At 44.8% G+C, this 19,638-nt stretch overlaps 1 protein-coding gene across 1 annotated transcript in view; it reads left to right on the plus strand.

Annotated features, from left to right (window-relative positions):
• The window catches only part of STAM2 (signal transducing adaptor molecule 2), a 64,957-nt gene extending 55,768 nt beyond the window's left edge, over positions 1-9,189 (plus strand). The window contains exons 13-14 of the mRNA XM_068245788.1: positions 5,701-5,876; positions 7,562-9,189. Coding sequence (XP_068101889.1) covers positions 5,701-5,876; positions 7,562-7,778 — 393 coding nt within the window. The 3' untranslated portion in view covers positions 7,779-9,189. The remainder of the gene's footprint in view (positions 1-5,700; positions 5,877-7,561) is intronic.
• Positions 9,190-19,638: the final 10,449 nt, after the last annotated feature.

Genomic DNA, 19,638 nt, shown 5'->3' on the forward strand with positions numbered 1-19,638 from the left:
CACAGTCTGTAGGCCTGGTGTTCATACTTCTGTACAGTCTCTGAGGTCTGGTGTTTATACTTCTGTACAGTCTGTGCGGTCAGGTGTTCATACTCCTGTACAGTCTGCAGTCAGGTGTTCATACTCCTGTACAGTCTGCAGTCAGGTGTTCATACTCCTGTACAGTCTGCAGTCAGGTGTTCATACTCCTGTACAGTCTGCAGTCAGGTGTTCATACTCCTGTACAGTCTGCAGTCAGGTGTTCATACTCCTGTACAGTCTGCAGTCAGGTGTTCATACTCCTGTACAGTCTGCAGTCAGGTGTTCATACTCCTGTACAGTCTGCAGTCAGGTGTTCATACTCCTGTACAGTCTGCAGTCAGGTGTTCATACTCCTGTACAGTCTGCAGTCAGGTGTTCATACTCCTGTACAGTCTGCAGTCAGGTGTTCATACTCCTGTACAGTCTGCAGTCAGGTGTTCATACTCCTGTACAGTCTGTGGGGTCAGGTGTTCATACTCCTGTACAGTCTGTGGGGTCAGGTGTTCGTACTCCTGTACAGTCTGTGGGGTCAGGTGTTCGTACTCCTGTACAATGTGGGCCTGGTGTTCATACTTCTGTACCGTCTCTGAGGTCTGGTGTTCATACTCCTGTTCAGTCTGTGGCGCTGGTGTTCATCCTGTACAATCTGTGGGGCCTGGTGTTCATTCTCTTGTACAGTCTGTGGGGTATGGTGTTCATTCTCTTGTACAGTCTGTGGGGTATGGTGTTCATACTCTTGTACAGTCTGTGGGGTATGGTGTTCATACTCTTGTACAGTCTGTGGGGTTTGGTGTTCATACTCTTGTACAGTCTGTGGGGTTTGGTGTTCATACTCCTGTACAGTCTGTGGGGTGTTGTGTTCATAGTCCTGTACAGTGTCTCTGGTGAGGTGTTCATACACCTGTACAATCTCTCTGGTCAGGTGTTCATACTCCTGTACAGTCTGTGGGGCCTGGGGTTCATATTCGTGTACAGTCTCTGGTGTCAGGTATTCATACACCTGTACAGTCTCTCGGGTCATGTGTTCCTCCTCCTGTACAGTGTGTGGGGCCTGGTGTACATATTTGTGTACAGTCTCAGGTGTCAGGTGTTCATACACCTGTACAGTCTCTCGGGTCAGGTGTTTATACTCCTGTACAGTCTCAGGTGTCAGGTGTTCATGATACTCCTGTACAGTCTCTCGGGTCAGGTGTTCATACTCCTGTACAGTCTGGGGCCTGGTGTTTATACTTCTGTACAGTCTCTCGGGTCAGGTGTTCATACTCCTGTACAGTCTCTCGGGTCAGGTGTTCATACTTCTGTACAGTCTGGGGCCTGGTGTTCATACACCTGTACAGTCTGGGGCCTGGTGTTCATACTTCTGTACAGTCTGTGGGGCCTGGAGTTAATAATCTTGCATCCCTCATAACCCGGCGCCTGGCCTAATATAGTCCTTTACTGTCTCTGAGAGCTGCTGGTATTGTGAGGCCCGACCTTTACCATTCTCCTGTGTCCCTAGAGCCTTCTAGTTGTTTGTTTGCCTTTAGAGCCCTCAGGGTCTGCCATTGACTTCTATTCTGTTTGCCTATATCCTGACAGTCTTATTCAGTAAACTGAGATCCTTCCCAGGCTCAGGACATTCCTTTGCTCTACAGCAGTGCAGTTATTCCAGTATCTCTCCTGTTTCCTTCCTCCTGTATTTGCATGGCAGATCTATTATGTCTTTGTACAGAGCCTGCCGTTCCCTGCACTGCTTCTGTTCCTCTCAGAATAGCTGACCTATGTAAGTTGCAGGCTCTTGAATAATGAAGGTCAGTGGGAAGTTTTCACTCTGCCCACAATGCATCTGGAGAGCAGCAGTAAATTGGATTATGATCCTTTTATACACCTGGCAGGAGGATGTCTGGGAAAAGCATCCGCTTTGATCTCATTTTCTGTATAACCACTTTTCTATTGACCCGTGACACTAACAGGAGGACAGGCTGTTAACAAGACAGGCTTTGTTCACGTGGTGCAATCAGACGCCTCCTGCTACCTCGCCGTAGTGTGAAGTGCTGCTGTGCGCTGAATTTCCCTGTGGTACGAGGGGGGGCATTGTTATTACGTGACTTTGCAATTGCTGCGCGTTATTTTTAAAGCACTCGCTGCAGGCACAAATATATATATATATATATATATATATATATATATATATATATATATATATATATATATATATATATATATATATATATATATATATATATATATATATATATATATATATATATATATATATATATATATATAGTTATGATCAAACTTTGGCCCATGGGCCAAATCTGTCCCACAGAGCTATAAATTTGTCCTTCAAAGTGGTTTCCCCACTTTGCATTACGTGTGACCCACTCTAGACCACCAGGGAGGCTATATTGGAGATGAAGTCCTGGATCACCTGGGAAGCCGTATGGGGCTGGGAGGGGAAAGAACTAGACACCAGGGAACTGTATGGGGATGGAGGGGGGCCACTAGACACCAGGGACCTGTACAGGGGAAGGATGACCACTAAACAGCAGGGGACTGCATAGGGGAAAGACGTAAGCCATTAAACACGAGGGGACTACATCAGTGAGGGAGGACCACTACAACAACAAATAACATTTGTAGAGCGCTTTTCTCCCATAGGACTCAAAGCGCATAAGCATGGCTCAGACCATTGTGGTACAGAGGAAGAATTTTATAAGGCTAAACAGGTGGCTTTTCAGTCTGGATTTGAATAGCTCCAGGGATGGTGCTGTCTTTGTTATAAACTGTTCTAATCACCTTGCTTCGACACCATCGTCTCACAGACTGTGAGATCACTTGACTCTCCACACCGCAAACAGGATATAGACTTTCTTAGGCTTCTTCAATGTTTACGTTATTTATTCAGGAAACAGGAATAGATAGATAGACAGATAGATACATACATCATATCCTAGCCATGCCAATCTTCATGTTGCATTACAAGCTCGTGATTAGACTCCCTGCTGGAGTCTATCAGGTACCTTCTTCCTAACTACGTTACACTAAACTACCTATGTACAGCATACATTATATCAGATTACAGAAAGGAAGAACATGCTTAGAAGTCGTCCCAGTCAGCCTTGCTAGCTAGTGCAGAAGGAAGAAGCAGAAGCAGAAGAAGCCTTTCGTAGCTCCCTCCGCCTTTAATACTGACTAGGAAAGAGTTAAATATGACATCATCTTCGCCACCCCCTAGATTAGTCTATTGGTGGACCCACTTGTGGTGTCGTCATACACACCTACTTGATTAATAATCAATGAGGCATTTGGCCTATATGCAGGACCGTGGATGTTTAGTAAACATGGCCAATGTTTTCTGTTCCTGTGGTGTAGTGTTGAGGTCAGAGTAGTCCGATGGCCTTCTTTTAGGAACATGTTCTCAGTATCTGCGTGTATCCTCTGCTACACGCAGACCCTGAGATGCCTCTGCCTGCATCACAAAACCTCTATTTATTTTAAAGGCATACACTGCGGACAAGCCTTTTACATAAAACTCAGGCCAAGTAACTGAGGCCTACTTAAATTATAACAGTCTTTACTGGGTGTGGCAGGGAGTTCCAAAGAGTAGGGGCAGCATGACAGAAGGCTCTATCTCCAGATTTTTTGAGGTGCACTCTGGGAGTGACCAAGTTTATAGAACTTGCTGATCTAAGGTTGTGAGAGGTGTGGTGCAGCTTCAGCAAGTCCTTCATGTATCCAGGGCCCAGATTGTGCAGGGATTTGAATGTCAGCAGTCCAATCTTGAAGAGTATTCTCCATTCTACTGGTAGCCAGTGCAGTGAGCGAAGGATCGGTGTAATGTGACAGTGGCGAGGCTGGTTTGTTAGCAATCTGGCAGCAGCATTCTGCACTAATTGCAGAATCACAGACACTAGACACCAGGAAACTGTATAGGGGAGGAAGGGGGCATTAAAAACAAGGGATCCGTATGGGGGCGGGGGGGGGGCACTAGACACCAGGGAACCGTATAGGGTAGGGGGGGCACTAGACACCTGGGAACCGTATAGGGGAGGGTGGGTGGCCATTGCACACCAGGGAACTTAATAAGGGAGGGAGGGGGCCGCTATACATCAGGGAACTGTGTGTGTGTGGGGGGGGGGGGGGCACTAGGCACTTGAATCCGTTTCTCTGCAGTCAGGTGGTAGCATAAAGGTTACCAAACACCTATTGATCTGCCACCAGATTGACCATGAGTTAGATCCCTCTTGATCGAACCTGATCAGAGAGAGATCGATTGCTTACCCGCACACTGCAGACAGATCTCCGAAAGATTTCAGCATGAATTCTATAGAAAATCGTCACCAGCGCCACCAGCATGTCCATGCCTGCTAGGTATTGTGCAGGTCCCAGTGTGTTTGTCAATGCAGCTCTCTGATTGGTTAAGAGTGGAGAATTGTATCCCTCCGACTGGCCACATTTAAAGAGAATCTGTATTGTTAAAATCGCACAAAAGTAAACATACCAGTGCGTTAGGGGACATCTCCTATTACCCTCTGTCACAATTTCGCTGCTCCCCGCCGCATTAAAAGTAGTCAAAAACAGTTTTAAAAAATTTGTTTATAAACAAACAAAATGGCCACCAAACAGGAAGTAGGTTGATGTACAGTATGTCCACACATAGAAAATATATCCATACACAATACAGGCTTCCTTTTAAATCCCAAGAGATAATTTGTGTGTTTACCTTCTTCCCTCTGCAACTCTCATCCACTGAAGAGTGACAGGCTGATTGTTTCTTCCTGCTGACAGCTCTGCAAGTGTCTGTAATTCCTCAGTATGCGACAGCCCAGCTCCTTTCACAGCTTAACAGAGGACAATTTATCCAGCTTGTAAAAGGCAGATCACTTCTCTCACTGACAAGAGAGCAGAGACACTGCCTAATCGAAATAACACACATGGGAGTGTGCATAGGGGGGGGGGGGGGGGGGGGGGGGCGTGCAGAACAGATCAACACTGAAGAGTTGACAGCCTTCCAGACACAGGGCGACAAATCTGACAGGGGAAAGATAAGTTGATTTGTTACAGAGACGGTGATAGTAGAAAGTGCTGCAGTAAGCCAGAGCACATTAGAATAGGTTTGGGAACTTGTAGGATAGTAGAAATAAGGATGACATTTTTGGTAGTCTCTTTAAAGGACAACTGAAGCGAGAGGGCCCCTGGGGGGTACTTACCTCGGGAGGGAAAGCCACTGGATCCTAATGAGGCTTCCCCTTCCTCTTCACCCTCTGAGATCCAGCACTGGCAGCCCCCGAACAGCGGCGATGTAAATATTTACCTTTCTCGCTCCAGCGCAGTAGCAACTTTCTGATGGGCTCCGGTGTAAATAACCGAGCCCGAACGGGCCCTCTCTACTGTGCAGGCGACTTGTACCCGAGCGGAGACCCGCTACTGTACCTGCACCGGAGTGGGGAAGGTAAATATTGCAGGCATTACTGCGCTTGCGCCACAGCCGGCATATGTGTCGGCTTTTTTTCAGGGGCTGCCAGCACTGGATCCCGGAGGGTAAAGAGGACGAGGGAAGCCCCATTAGGATCAGAGGCTTCCCCCTGCAGTGGCAAGTACCCCCCAGGGGATGTTTTTTGTTACAGATTACCTTTAATGCTGATATCTGAAATGACTGATCCTGTGATTGTAATTATTATGTTCTTTTTCTAGGGCTATCCTGGCCAATCACAGGGAGCTAGCTATATGGTGCATGGTCTGCCTCAAGTACAACCTCCATCCCTCTCTCAGAACTACAACATGAACCCTGACCAGATTGGACCTCTTAGATCTCTACCACCTAATATCAACTCCTCAGTCGCCACCCAGGGCCAAGCAGCTTATCTGAGGTAACACCATTGCGCTGCTTTTCTGTGTTTTATATTAACCATTTCAGCCCGCGGGGATTTTTCACCTTATGCATCGGAGCAATTTTCACCTCCCATTCATTAGCTATCACTACTTAGCACAATTTATTAATCTATATCTTGTTTTTTCCGCCACTAATTAGGCTTTCTTTGGGTGGTACATTTTGCTAAGAGCCACTTTCCTGTAAATGCATTTTAACAGGATTAATAAGAAAAGAATGGAAAAAATGCATTATTTCTCAGTTTTCGGCCATTATAGCTTTAAAATAATCCATGCTACCATAATTAAAACCTATGTATTTTATTTGCCTGTTTGTCTCGGTTATGACACCATTTAAATTTTGTCCCTATCACAATGTATGGCGCCAATATTTTATTTGGAAATAAAGGTGCATTGTTTCCGTTTTGCGTCCATCACTATTTACAAGCTTATAATTTAAAAAGTGTTTGTAGTATACCCCCTTCAAAAACATATTTAAAAAGTTCAGACCCTTAGGTAACTATTTGTCTTTTTTTTTTCTCCATTAAAAATGTTATGTGGGTAATATTTTGGTGTGGGACATAAATAGCTAATTTTTAATGTTAGTATGTGTGTAAATTGTAATATAAAAAATGTGTAGTTGTAGTTTTACTATTTGGCCACAAGATGGCCACCTTCATTTTTGGTTTCCCTCCTTGTACTTCTCGCTAAGCGAAAGTACAAGGGGGATGCGGAAATCTTTCCGGGCAGAGGAACTGAAGCCTCACGGGTGAGCGCTTCGGTTTTTCTGCGGGGGAACAGGGATCGGTGATCGGGAACAATGTTCCCTTTCTCTGATCCGCGGGCACGGGGGCGCGCCCGCGATCGCGCGCAGAAGCGCTGGAAGGCAGCCGCCCGGACGTGAGCTTCACGTCCGGGCGGCACAAATGGTTAAACAGGGCTGGGTTTACCATACGGCACTGTAGGCACATGCCTACAGGCGCCTGATGGAAAGGCGGCTCAATACCCTCCCCGAGTGCCTGCCTCCTTCCCTATGCAGAGTCTGGATGAGACGTAAAAGTTATTACTCACCCTTCTCTTTGCATTCCACTGTCAAGATCTCCCCTCAGCCAGGGGCACCACTAGCTACTTAATATTGAGGGTACTTCTGGCTACATAATACTAAGCGGTACCTGTAGCTACCTATGACGGGCAAGGGAAGTAAGGGAGAAGTGACAGCTGGGACAGCCAGCACAATTGAAGTGCAGTTTGGCATCTGTTTGTAGGTCCATGGAGGGCGAAGTCTAACGTGCCAGGACATCTGTGCCTATAGGCTCCTGTGATGTAAATCCGACTTGATTAAACATGTACTTTGATATTGTTTACCATAATCTTACCATTTACCCATCAAAGGTCTGCTCTATATTTGCTATGAATTATACTTACTACATACTGCTGGACACAATGCTGAGGGCGTACTTGCAAGGCATTAGCATGAGGAGAATGATGGAGGTACTACTACATAGATAAATGTGTTTCTGTTCTAGACACTACGAAGTACCAGATTTAAACTTTGTATGTTTAACTATACACAGGGCAAAGACTACATATATGTATTGCCACTCAATGTTTTTTCGGCTGGAGGAGGTCTTTAAGTGGTATAAAATAACAGCTTTCTCCTAAACCATCTCTTGTTTTCTTATTTCAGCACTGGGCAGGAAGCCAGCTCCAACCCACAGTACTTACACCAGAGCACCGCTCCCCGAGCAGCAACCTACAGCCAGCCAATGGGAATGTCGCAAGATATGACAGCCTATCAAAACACTACATCCACCATGCCTGCAGCGCCAGCCTACACAATGGCCGCCCCCATGCACTCAATCCCTCAACAGCCACCAAATTACTACCAGCAGCCCCTGCTCTGAGACTCTGAACGCCTCATAGACCTCTCTAAAGCTCTCCTTGTGTCAGTCACAAGCCTCTTCAGTCATAACTCCAAAATAATGGTAGCAACCACGATAGGAAGGGGGGGTATCTTCACGTATAATGGATCATGAGCAGGTGTGAGATTCCGACATTACAAATGGCGCGCCCTCCCTTCACGGACACGTCACCCCTTGTTTATACTCGCAGCTGTGGGCGTTTCCTGTTAGGTTGATAAAATGCTGCCTTGAATCAAGTGGCTCCAGCTGCAAAAAAGTTAGGTAGTATTAACAGAGCGCAGAATTGCCAACCGGTTGACTTAAAAATAGCAGAGCTTCTAAACAGCACTTTATATAGTGGAAAGACTTAAAGGGGTGATCAGTTGCATTTTTCATTCGTTAGTATCCTCTCATCTTTAAGTGATTGTAAAAGATAATCCCACATAGTTTCATCGGTTTGGAAAATCAAGTGGAATAACCGTTTATAGTTTTACTTATTAAAATGATTTTGTTGTTCAGAAGTTACAAGCTGCCAAATGGAATATTCTTCAGACTCTGTCTTTAGTCAGCATTCCACCTCATGCCTTGGGGGGAATTAGAGAGATTAATGGAAGGACAGTAGTATAGCTGGGCTCTGACTAGGAGATCATGCTTAAAATAAACCAGAGATCAGAAAATACAAAGAATCGATGCTTACTTGGGGCTTCCACCAGTCCCATAAACATGTCTGAGTCCCTTGTCGTCCTCCCGCAATCTGCCATTCAGCTGCGATCAGCCCAGGTAACTGCTTCAGTTGCGACAGTCTGGGTCTTCTGCGCATGAGTCAGTTACCGGCACTGATCGCGGCTGAATGGCAGACCGAGGGAGGATGGTGAGGGACTCAGACCTGTTTATCAGGCGGAAGGAAGCCCCAGGTATGAATCAAATCTTTACGAGGTCTTTAGTACACTTTAACGTTGTTAGCACAGGAGGGACGGTAGAAGTGAGTTAAACCCTGACTCAAACTTTGAGGTTTAAAGTGAGCTGAAACTCAAATTTCATCTATGGTTTAAAGCATTATACTCAGCAAAAAATAAGTAGCTAAATCCATTTGACTGGTTTCCACGGTGCTGGAAGGGTTAATACTCAAGCTTCTCATCTCATTCAGCAGCTAATGGATAAGATTGCCATTGCAGGCTAGAATTATCAGATTGTGCTGGAAGTGTACTAAGCTGTGTAAACAAGGCAGAAAAGTACTTAAATACAAGTATATCTGATAAGTTGTCCAGCAGTCAGCATTATTATCAATTACCTTCAGTGAAGTGTAAATATGCACTCAAATTACATCAGATCACTTTTCTAGTGTTTCATATGTGTTGTTTACCGTGTTTAATGTTTTAGAGCAAAAATTAAATTTTGAGTTTCATCCCCCTTTAAGCGAATGGTTAAAAGTGATATGACTATTTTGATTTAAAGCATTGCGTGCTTCCTCTAACGAATGCTGTAGGTTGTCTGTCTTGGTTTCCTTCCCTTAGTGCACAGGTGTCGAACTCCAGGCCTGGAGGGCCAGATCCATGCCAGTGTTTAGGACGGACTGAGAAAGTGAGGAATGCATTCTACCTGATAGACCACACCTTCGCTGATTCAGGCCCATCAATTCATTTGAGCTGTATCAAAAAATGTGTGAGGACCTCGGCCCTCGTAGGAGCGGTTTGACATCCCTGCCTTAGTGAGAAGTAGCCGTAGCCGTAGCCCAGGTCATATACTGTAAATGGTCTTGAGTATGAAGCATCTCCTTTTTGGAGCATTTTCTTTTCCTCTGTTAGTGATCAATCAAACCAATCAGCCTCTCACCTTCCCATTATTAGGACATTAGAGTGTAAAAATCCTCTATACACCTCCGCAATATGATTTTCTTTTTTTAATGAGTTAGACAATGTAAAAAAACAAACAAACAAAAAAAAACGTTAAAGAGACTCCGTAACAAAAATTGCATCCTGTTTTTTACCATCCTACAAATTCCAAAAGCTATTCTAATGTGTTCTGGCTTACTGCAGCACTTTCTACTATGACAGTCTCTGTAATAAATCAATGTATCTTTCCCCTGTCAGACTTGTCGGCCTGTGTCTGGAAGGCTGCCAAGTTCTTCAGTGTTGTGGTTCTGCTATGAACTCCCCCTTCCAGGCCCCTCTATACACACTGCCTGTGTGTTATTTAGGATTAGAGCAGCTTCTCTCTTCTCCCTTATCTTTTACAAGCTGGATAAATCGTCCTCTGAGCTGGCTGGGCTTTCACATACTGAGGAATTACAAATAAAGGCAAAGCTGTTTGCAGGAAGAAAAGAGCAGCCTGAAACTTCAGTGCATGGGGGAAACAAACACACAAATGATCTCTTGAGATTGAAAAGGAATGCTGTATACAGCCTGCTTGTGTATGGATGTATTTTTCTATGTGTGGACATACTGTACATCAACCTACTTCCTGTTTTGGTGGCCATTTTGTTTGTTTACAAAAAACTTTTTAAAACTGTTTTTAACCACGTTTAATGCGGCGAGGAGCGGCGAAATTGTGACAGAGGGTAATAGGAGATGTCCCTTAACGCACTGGTATGTTTACTTTTGAGCGATTTTAACAATACAGATTCTTTTTAAGCGAAAACTGATTTCAATTTTGGACATCATTCAATCAGTTTTGATTGATTGAATTTTCCTCCTGGTCAGGAAAAACATATTTTAGTAGACTGGGTGCAGGGAGGAGCTGAGAGATACGGAAAACTGTAGTTTTGTACTGCATTCATTGATGCACAGCTAGTCAGGTAATTTTTTTTTTTTCGGTACAATTTCCTCCTGAAATCGAGTACAATGATCACTGCTTGTCAACTGAGCCTCAGTTTGACTATTGCCATATTGGATAACTGTCTCATAATGGATGGCTAGTTTTCGATGGTGTTGTGCAGTCAGATATACTTCATATACACCCCAGACAGTGACAGGACATGGTGAGCTTGTAGAGCCAACTGGTAGCATTGAATTACAAACTGGCAGTTTCTGTAACCGATCTTGTGGTTCTGCCTCAATATCCACCTTGCCTGTTGTGTTTAGAGGGATTGGCCATCATGTGGACAGAGCTGGTGCCAATCCCCCTTCTCCCGGTGATGCAAGGTAGCATTCATGCTCCAGTGCATGATCCAAATCCTTGACGCACTGCTCTCCCGCAATCACCCATGTGCCCCACCCGCACACCGTATAAAAGTAAGTGACGCGGGAGACATGGGTGATTCGCTAAAATAGACCGGGAATGGTTAATAACCTGCAGCTTGCAGCACCCTGTCAGTCTTTACCCAGGCGGTGCACAGCTAGACTGCTTTGCAGAGCAGATGGCAGCAGACCACCGGACATGCAGGATGGGGCCATGCTTTCCTTTCGATCCAGGCAAATTTGCCCCTTTCCAATGTGTTTTCCACAAGGCACAAACCCAATCTGTACGATATTTGCAGACATCACGTGTCTACCCATTCATCCAGCAGCACTTCTCTTCTCCTGACTGCAGTGGACGCTGGCAGGGACCTCCAGGGTGGTACAGGGGCATACCTATGAATCGGGAGATGTGGGCGCAGGGTAAAGGCAATAAACAGCTCACCCTGCTCCTGCACAAGTCCCAGCGGCGTTAACTATTCCCCCTCCAGGCCACCGTGGATAGTGGGGGAAAGAGGTAATTCGGCTTCCAGCTATTGCTGTCAGGTGAATTAGTGTTTTTGCAGTGATTTGTGCTCCGTCTTATGACACGCTCAAATCACTCACTGAGCACTGCTATAGCCATAATTCCTATTACGGCCTATGGCGGTGCCCAAATCTCTTGCGCTGTTCTTACAGGGCTCGGGTACAGGGTGCCTGAACTAAACGGATCCGTTGTCACCCTCCCCACCCACCACACATCTATCTATCCACCTACCCCTGTGTAATTTCTTCCAATCCCCAGCTGGCCCAGCCATCCATCATGTACGCTGTGGGAGCTGCCAGCAGTGCACTGAGAATGTATTGTGTTGTACAGAAGGTTTATAAGTTATTATCCAACTGTCCACCAGCAGCAGCAATTGGCCTGTTCTACTGAGTTCTTATTCCAGTCACATCTCTTCTCTGCCAGGTTCTGACAGCTGAGATCAGCCCAGCCAACTCTGAATGAGGAGAAAAGGAGCACATTAGGCAGAAATGGAGAAGAGGTAGGTTTATACTGAGAAGCTCTCTATAGAGATTAGGCTGCAGTCACATAATAGACAAGTTCTGTGTTCATGTGTATAACCCAAGTACTGTACACTGAATAATGATGGATCAGGCAAGGATTTCCAGTCTGAGCACAGTAGTGTAGATGTCCGCTTTGTGTGTTCTATGCAGGGCTGTGGAGTCTGTACAAAAATCATCCAAATCTGACTCCTCGGTTTATGAAACCTCTGACTCCAGGTTCCCGAAAATTGCTCAGACTCCTCGACTCCGACTCCCCAGCCCTGGTTCTATGTAAGGATACAAATTTGTAGTTTACAGGAAGTAGATGTCCAGCAATTGCAAGACCACAGTCTGCTCAGAGGAAAGAGGCACAGGTGGTCTCAAGCCTTTATGGATAGGTGCACAGCTACACAATGCACTTGTGAACTTGAAATGTTTCAGTTCCTAAGGCAATACATTCATATTTTACACAAATCCTAGTTTGGCAAGGAGTAACGATCAAAGTTTCAGACTGTATTGAAGACCGTTCCTCATAATAATTAGCGTTGGTGTTCGAATTCGGGATCCTGAATTGGAAAGTTCAAATCATTCCGAACACCTAGTAGACAGGGTGACAGGAAGGTCACTCGTGCAGTTTACATTGCGCTTTATGTGACTTGTATGGTCCCTCTATCTCGCTTGGAAGGAGGAAGCATCGAAGTCACGTGTTGCATGATGTGGATTGCAACCCCGTGACCCTCTCCACTAGCTTGGGTGCTGAAGTCTGGTGTTCGGCATAACTTGTGTTTCCGAATGCAGGATTCCGAATTCAAGCACTAACAATAATTGGCTATTGGATACAGACCTCATAAGAAGTTGTTCTGTCTTGAGCTAGGAAGAGCAGGAAGATATTGTGGGGACAGGACTGGCTACCTCCTAGGAGTCACCACTGTCATAAGGTTCATCCAGTGGACCTTAGACCTGGACAAACCTTCAAGGGGGTCTTGCCATCACAACATCATGAAACCTATGTTCTCGTTGGCCAACCTACAAGGAGAGTCACATAAGCACTTTAATTGAGGAATCCTTTCGATATCGTGCAATGGCCTTTTTGCATCCAGCTTCCATCTTCTATTTTTATGGCAACAAGTGAATAATTTTGGGCTATCTATAATCTTTTTCTGCCTCTTGGTGCTTCATCTATCTAGAGTAGACCCTCTTTTAGTTATTAAAGACGAGTACGTTGAATGTATAGGTTGTTAATGGATGTGAGACGGAAGCTGTGCAAAACAGCGCAGGGAAATTTGGGTGCTCCATGCACTGCCATAGGCCACAATGTGAATTATGGCTATAGTGGCGCTCAGTCAGTAATTTGGACGCAGTGAAAAGACGAAGCCCAAACTACTTTAAAAACAGAGCAACTCGGCAGCCAGCATTATTTGGCCACCAAATTAAATCTTACCCCCTGAGTCCATGGCGGTCTGCAGGGGGAATAGTAATTAACGTTGTCGGGACTTTTGCAAGAGCAGGGTGAGACACTTTCCGGCTTCACCATGTGCCCAAATTAACCGGCGCTATTGTTGCATGAATGCTGTGACAGGCCTGCTGTGCCCCGTGCTATACATTAGACCAGCAGAATCTGATATTTGCATACATTTTTCAAGCAAGAACCTGGTTTATAAAACTGTGAGGGAAGAACTGGAATCGCTCGGCAACCTCTTTGAGAATGAAAGAGTTATGGGTTAATTTGAGATGTCCAAGTATGACTTTTATCTCAGGTTTTTTAGAGATGGTTCCTGAGATGCTAATCATTTTGATTACATGCAAAATTTATGTTAATTGCATGCAAATTTATGCAGCCTGTAGCTGGACCAATGAAAGATCATCAGCAATGCATTCAATTGGTCCAGTTCCAATCGCGTATTAAATTTGCATGGCCTCTGAATAACTCACATCCAATTGACTTTCCCTAGCCTGAAGGAGTATTCTAGATTACTGTGACACAAACAACTGCACCTTACTTTGGAAACGCGTGCAGGTGGCCGACACGCACGACATCAGACATTGCATAGAGTGCAATGTCTGATGTTCACACTGCATGCGTTCCGGACCTGTGCGGTCCGGGAACGCATGCTGCACGCATTTTTTGTAAAAACGCGTGGCTGTCCCATTCACTTTTCAGTGATGGGATCAGCCACGCAACGCACACAAACGCGGATGGCGTGCGTTCGCATGCATTGCGTTCCGCATGCGTGGCCATCCGCGTTTGTGATGTGAACGGGGCCTTAAAGTTACTGGAGATTTCTGCAGAGGCATCCGAAGCTGACATAGATACATTTTGTTTACATAAATGTATCTAAGTGTTGAATGTGACTCATCTCTCTGACTGAGAAGGAGTTGGAGGACAGCCAAAGAGTGTGTAACATTTCTCAATAGATACATATAACTAAATAGAATGTAACAATCTGAACTTCTGCATATCTCTCCACGGAACTTTAAACCTCTGTGTTTAACCCTTCCAATGCTGGTCTAGTAAAAAAAAAATGCTTTTTGCATATAATATGCTGTAAATAATGTTTTAGAGCAAAGTTGAAATGCAGGGTTATATTCCGCTTTAACGTTCCCTTTATAAGTCTGGCAGAAAGCGAAGAAGTGCCAGGTCCTGAGCTCAGGCCACACCATCCAATACAGAAAAACAGTTCGGGGAGTGAGCTAGTGCTGAACTAGTCAGCACTAGTCGTTGAGGGGGTAGGGTATGTTTTCCTTTTTTTAGCTAAGCTTTAAAGAGACTCTGTAACAAATTTTTCAGCCTTAGTTCTTCTATCCTATAAGTTCCTATGCCTGTTCTAATCTGCTCTGGCTTACTGCAGTCTTTCCTAACTGCACTGTCTCTGTAATTAATCAGTGTATCTTTCCTCTGTCCTGTTTGTCGGGCTAAGGCTTGATTGTGTGGAATGTGCAGGGCTGCTTGTGATTGGTAGAAGCGATACACACCCTCTTCAGGCCCCCTGCACACTCTGAATGACTCACACACTATGCTTAGCTGAGCCTATTAGAAGCTGGTTAGTTTGTTTGTAAACACTGCCTAAAACTGTTAATTACAAGCCAGGATTGCAGCAGAGAGTGGCAGAAACAGCACAGAGGGGCACAGAAGAAAATAATGAATAGAATGGTATGCTTTTTATTGTAAGAATATTAGAGTACAGATTCTCTTTAAGTCTGAGAAAAAGTGGATTTATGTCTTAATGTCATGTAACTGTCCCTCGGGGATGTAGATACTTGTTCGACTGCTTTTTATCTGGCAAGAGAGCAGCCATTTTGTGAGTTGGAACAGTTATTTGGTGCTGCCTATCCATTTGCTGGGAGACCAGTGACAACAAGGTGGCATGAGGCGCGTTGAGCCCTGTGTTGTTGTGGTTTCCAGTAAACCTATAATCTGCACACAGCATAGTATAATAAGCTCTCTGGGCCGCGGGCGAGCCGTCCTGCAGGGCCCGGCGCTTGTGTTTAGGTATCGTTGCTCCTCCAGTGTGGCTGAAAAGGAACTTTTGCGTAATAGAGCTTAATGGCATTGTAGTCATTTATACGCCTCAGTCTATCTTCTAGAAAATAAGTTCACTTTTCATGATACTGGCATCTTTGTAGGCACATGTATGATATTCCCTCTTTTTTATATAATTGCCTTTTTTCATCATTGTTTTGTGTAAAAGCGTTTTCATAGCGTTCGTTGGAACCAGCAGTGAACTGCACTTAGGACCAAGGGCGGGTGCGGCTGGTGCATGAGGTGCAGTGCTTCACAGCGCTAAAGTGCCACTGAATTCACCACAGGGCCGATGTGGGGTTAGGTGGAAGTCACTATAGAGAGTACTGCATGTATCTCACATTGAAAACGTATGCTATGTACACACGTCAGATAAATGTCGTTTAAAACATCCGACCACCGGAAGATATCGCCATATCGGACGATCGTCGTAAAAGATGTAGCCAAATGTCATTGGAATTGTCAGGCAAAAAAAAAAAAGTTTCACTTACCTGGGGCTTCTACCAGCCCCATGCAGCCATCCTGTGCCCTCGTAGTCACTCACTGCTGCTCCAGTCCCCCGCCGCCAGCTAGTTTCGTTTTCTCCGACCTTGGGTTGGCGGCCCGCATTGCGTCCATTTTTACGCATTCCCGCTGGTGCAGGCACATTAACATATACATTTTTTAGCATTAACGGTGCAATGCAAAAAATGTTTAGTGTTAGCGGTGCAGCAGGAATGGGTAAAAATGGATTCAATGCGGCCCGCCGACCCCAAGGTTGGCAAAAACAAAACTAGCAGGCGGTGGGGGAATGGAGCAGCAGTGTGTGACTACGAGGGCACAGAATGGCTGCATGGGGCTTGTAGAAGCCACGGGTAAGTGAAACTATTTTTTTTTTTGCCCCGACAATTCCTTTAAACCGACTGATATCGGATATTGTACCCAATCCAACTGTTGTATCAATTCAGACGACTATCGGGCAGATATTGTGTACGTGGTCGTTTAAGTGACATTTTTTTTCAGAACATGTGTGCGTATGTCGTGTGGAGTGTCCCTTCCTCTGGCACGCACAGTATTTGAACAACATCATTGTTCGGCATAGTATACAACATCATTGTTTGAAATATCGGTGTGTATGAACAACATTGTTTAACCACTTCCTGTCATAGGCTGAAGGGTGCATGCACACGCACGCGCGCTCGCACGGTGCACATGCAATGGGCAGAATGGACTTTTATCTACACATCCTGTTTGCGCTAATGGTGTACAAATAGGACGTTTACAAACGTCTGATTTACATGAAGTTGTTAAACTACCTGTCATTTTCCATTCCTGGGTAATGTCGCTTGAGTCAAAGCAGGTGCTCTTGGCGAAGGGCGTCTGACTTGGGCGCTGCTATAGCACTAGTGCTAAAGGGCGCACCCTGAACACTGGTAATTTGGGGTTTCGACAATCGCCAGACCATAAACTACTTCTTCCTCCAAGTTGCTATGAATCGGAGGGCGGATAGTATTTTACGCCGCCAGGGATTTGAGCGGCAGCAGGGTGATCCGTCATTCTGCGCCCCTACTCACCGGCGATGTATACATACGTATGCGCTTAAGTGACGTGAATCTAGCTTGTGTACAGAACTTCACTCTGCCTGGTAAACTGGATAGTCTAGTTAGTGCAAAGAAGGACCAAGATGAAATGGGGTCCATGGCAAGGTAGTAGCTTTGGCTCGTCGACAGTCTTTCTGGCAAGCTGAGGTAGGAGAGGGGCCAAAAAGGTGGCAGCTGGCCCCCTTGATACCTACTAGGCCCCAGGCACCTGCCAAGGTTGCCTTATGAATGATCCTGCCCTGAGTTAGTATATACATGTATGTCATTGCAGTTACAGTGTAACCCTGTTCTGATAGACAACTTATCTCTACAGTGACTTCCATTTTCCATGTAGTGACTTTTTGCCAAACAAATATTAAAGGGGAACTGAAGTAAGAGGTATGCGGAGGCTGCCATATTTATTTCCTTTTAATCAATACCAGTTGCCTGGCAGCCCTGCTGGTCTATTTCTCTGCAGTAGTATCTGAATAACACCAGAAACAAGCATGCAGCTAGTCTTGTCAGATCTGACTTTAAAGTCTGAAACACCTGATCTGCTGCATGCTTGTTCAGGGGCTATGGCTAAAAGTATTAGAGGCAGAGGATCAGCAGGGCTGCCAGACAACTGGTATTGCTTAAAAGGAAATAAACATAGCAGCCTCCATGTACCTCTCTCTTCAGTTCCCCTTTAAAGGGAACCTGAGATGAGTGATATGGAAGCTGCCATATTTATTTTCTTTTAAACAATACCAGTTGCCTGGCAGCCCTGCTGATCTACTTGTCTGTAGTAATGTCTGAATAACACCAGAAACAAGCATGTTTATTGTCGTTCTGTCAGAAGCACCTGATCTGCTGCATGCTTGTTCAGGGTCTATGGCTGAAAGTATTAGAGGCAGAGGATCAGCAGGACAGTCAGGCAACTGGTATTGCTTAAAAGGAAATAAACATAGCAGCCTCCATGTACCTCTCTCTTCAGTTCCCCTTTAAAGGGAACCTGAGATGAGTGATATGGAAGCTGCCATATTTATTTTCTTTTAAACAATACCAGTTGCCTGGCAGCCCTGCTGATCTACTTGTCTGTAGTAATGTCTGAATAACACCAGAAACAAGCATGTTTATTGTCGTTCTGTCAGAAGCACCTGATCTGCTGCATGCTTGTTCAGGGGCTATGGCTAAAAGTATTAGAGGCAGAGGATCAGCAGGGCTGCCAGACAACTGGTATTGCTTAAAAGGAAATAAACATAGCAGCCTCCATGTACCTCTCTCTTCAGTTCCCCTTTAAAGGGAACCTGAGATGAGTGATATGGAAGCTGCCATATTTATTTTCTTTTAAACAATACCAGTTGCCTGGCAGCCCTGCTGATCTACTTGTCTGTAGTAATGTCTGAATAACACCAGAAACAAGCATGTTTATTGTCGTTCTGTCAGAAGCACCTGATCTGCTGCATGCTTGTTCAGGGTCTATGGCTGAAAGTATTAGAGGCAGAGGATCAGCAGGACAGTCAGGCAACTGGTATTGCTTAAAAGGAAATAAATATGGCAGCCTCCGTATCCCTCTCACCTCAGGATCACTTTAAGCACTGCGCCCTAACACCAGTCATTACCTACCCTGAAAATATCTCTGAAAATTAATCAGACTTTGATTAAAAGCATTTATTAACATATAGTTTATGATATATAAAATGTATAGTGTATATAGACCCCATTGTCTATTCGGCTGCTATTGTTATCGCGGCATGCTGGTAGGTGTTGTTCGCCAACGCCTGGAGAGAAGTCCGTCGCCTTTCGCTGGCGACAGACAGTTGTTTATGTGAAATTTTATACATATATAGATATATTCTATACAGCTACGTGAAGCCGTTCCCTTTCAGGAGGGGGAGCGGCTCCATTTTGTATATACGGCAGCACTGTTATGTCATATATAGGAGGACATCGGAGGGAGGCGTGGCACGTAATCTGATCATGTGATTTGGATGATATTCTGTAGATAATGTAAGAATTGACGATTTTATCCTCTTTTTGCTTTCGACAATTTTCATGGTGTTCCGGAACGTTTGCTTACTTTCCCCTTCCTCGCATAATACTAAATTGTTATATTTATTTTCAGGATCGTTTCCAAATAAAATAAAATGTTGCTGAGAAGAGAGTTTATTTATTTTTTAATTTTTATGACACTGCATTAAAATGTGATGAAATTTTGTTTAAAGGAAACCTGAAGTAAGAAGCATGTGGCGGTTGCCTGGCAACTCTGCTTACCTATTTAGCTGCAGTAGTGTCTGAATAACAACACCAGAAAGAAGCATGCAGATAATCTTGTCAGATCTGACAAGAATGTCAGAAATGTCAGATCTGCTGCATGCTTGATCAGGGTCGATGGCTAAAAGTATTAGAGGCAGAGCATCAGCTGGGCTGCCAGGCAACTGCCTGGTATTGTTTAAAAATAAATAAATATGGCAGCCCCTATATAGCCTCTCATTACAGTTTAGGGAACCTGAAGCGAGGAAAATTATTTAAAATAAATACGTGGCGTAGCTGCAAATGAATATTACATACTAACCTCACTGTCCGTTCCTCTCAGAAGCTCA

Source organism: Hyperolius riggenbachi, chromosome 7 (assembly GCF_040937935.1).
Source record: "Hyperolius riggenbachi isolate aHypRig1 chromosome 7, aHypRig1.pri, whole genome shotgun sequence".
NCBI lineage: Eukaryota > Metazoa > Chordata > Amphibia > Anura > Hyperoliidae > Hyperolius > Hyperolius riggenbachi.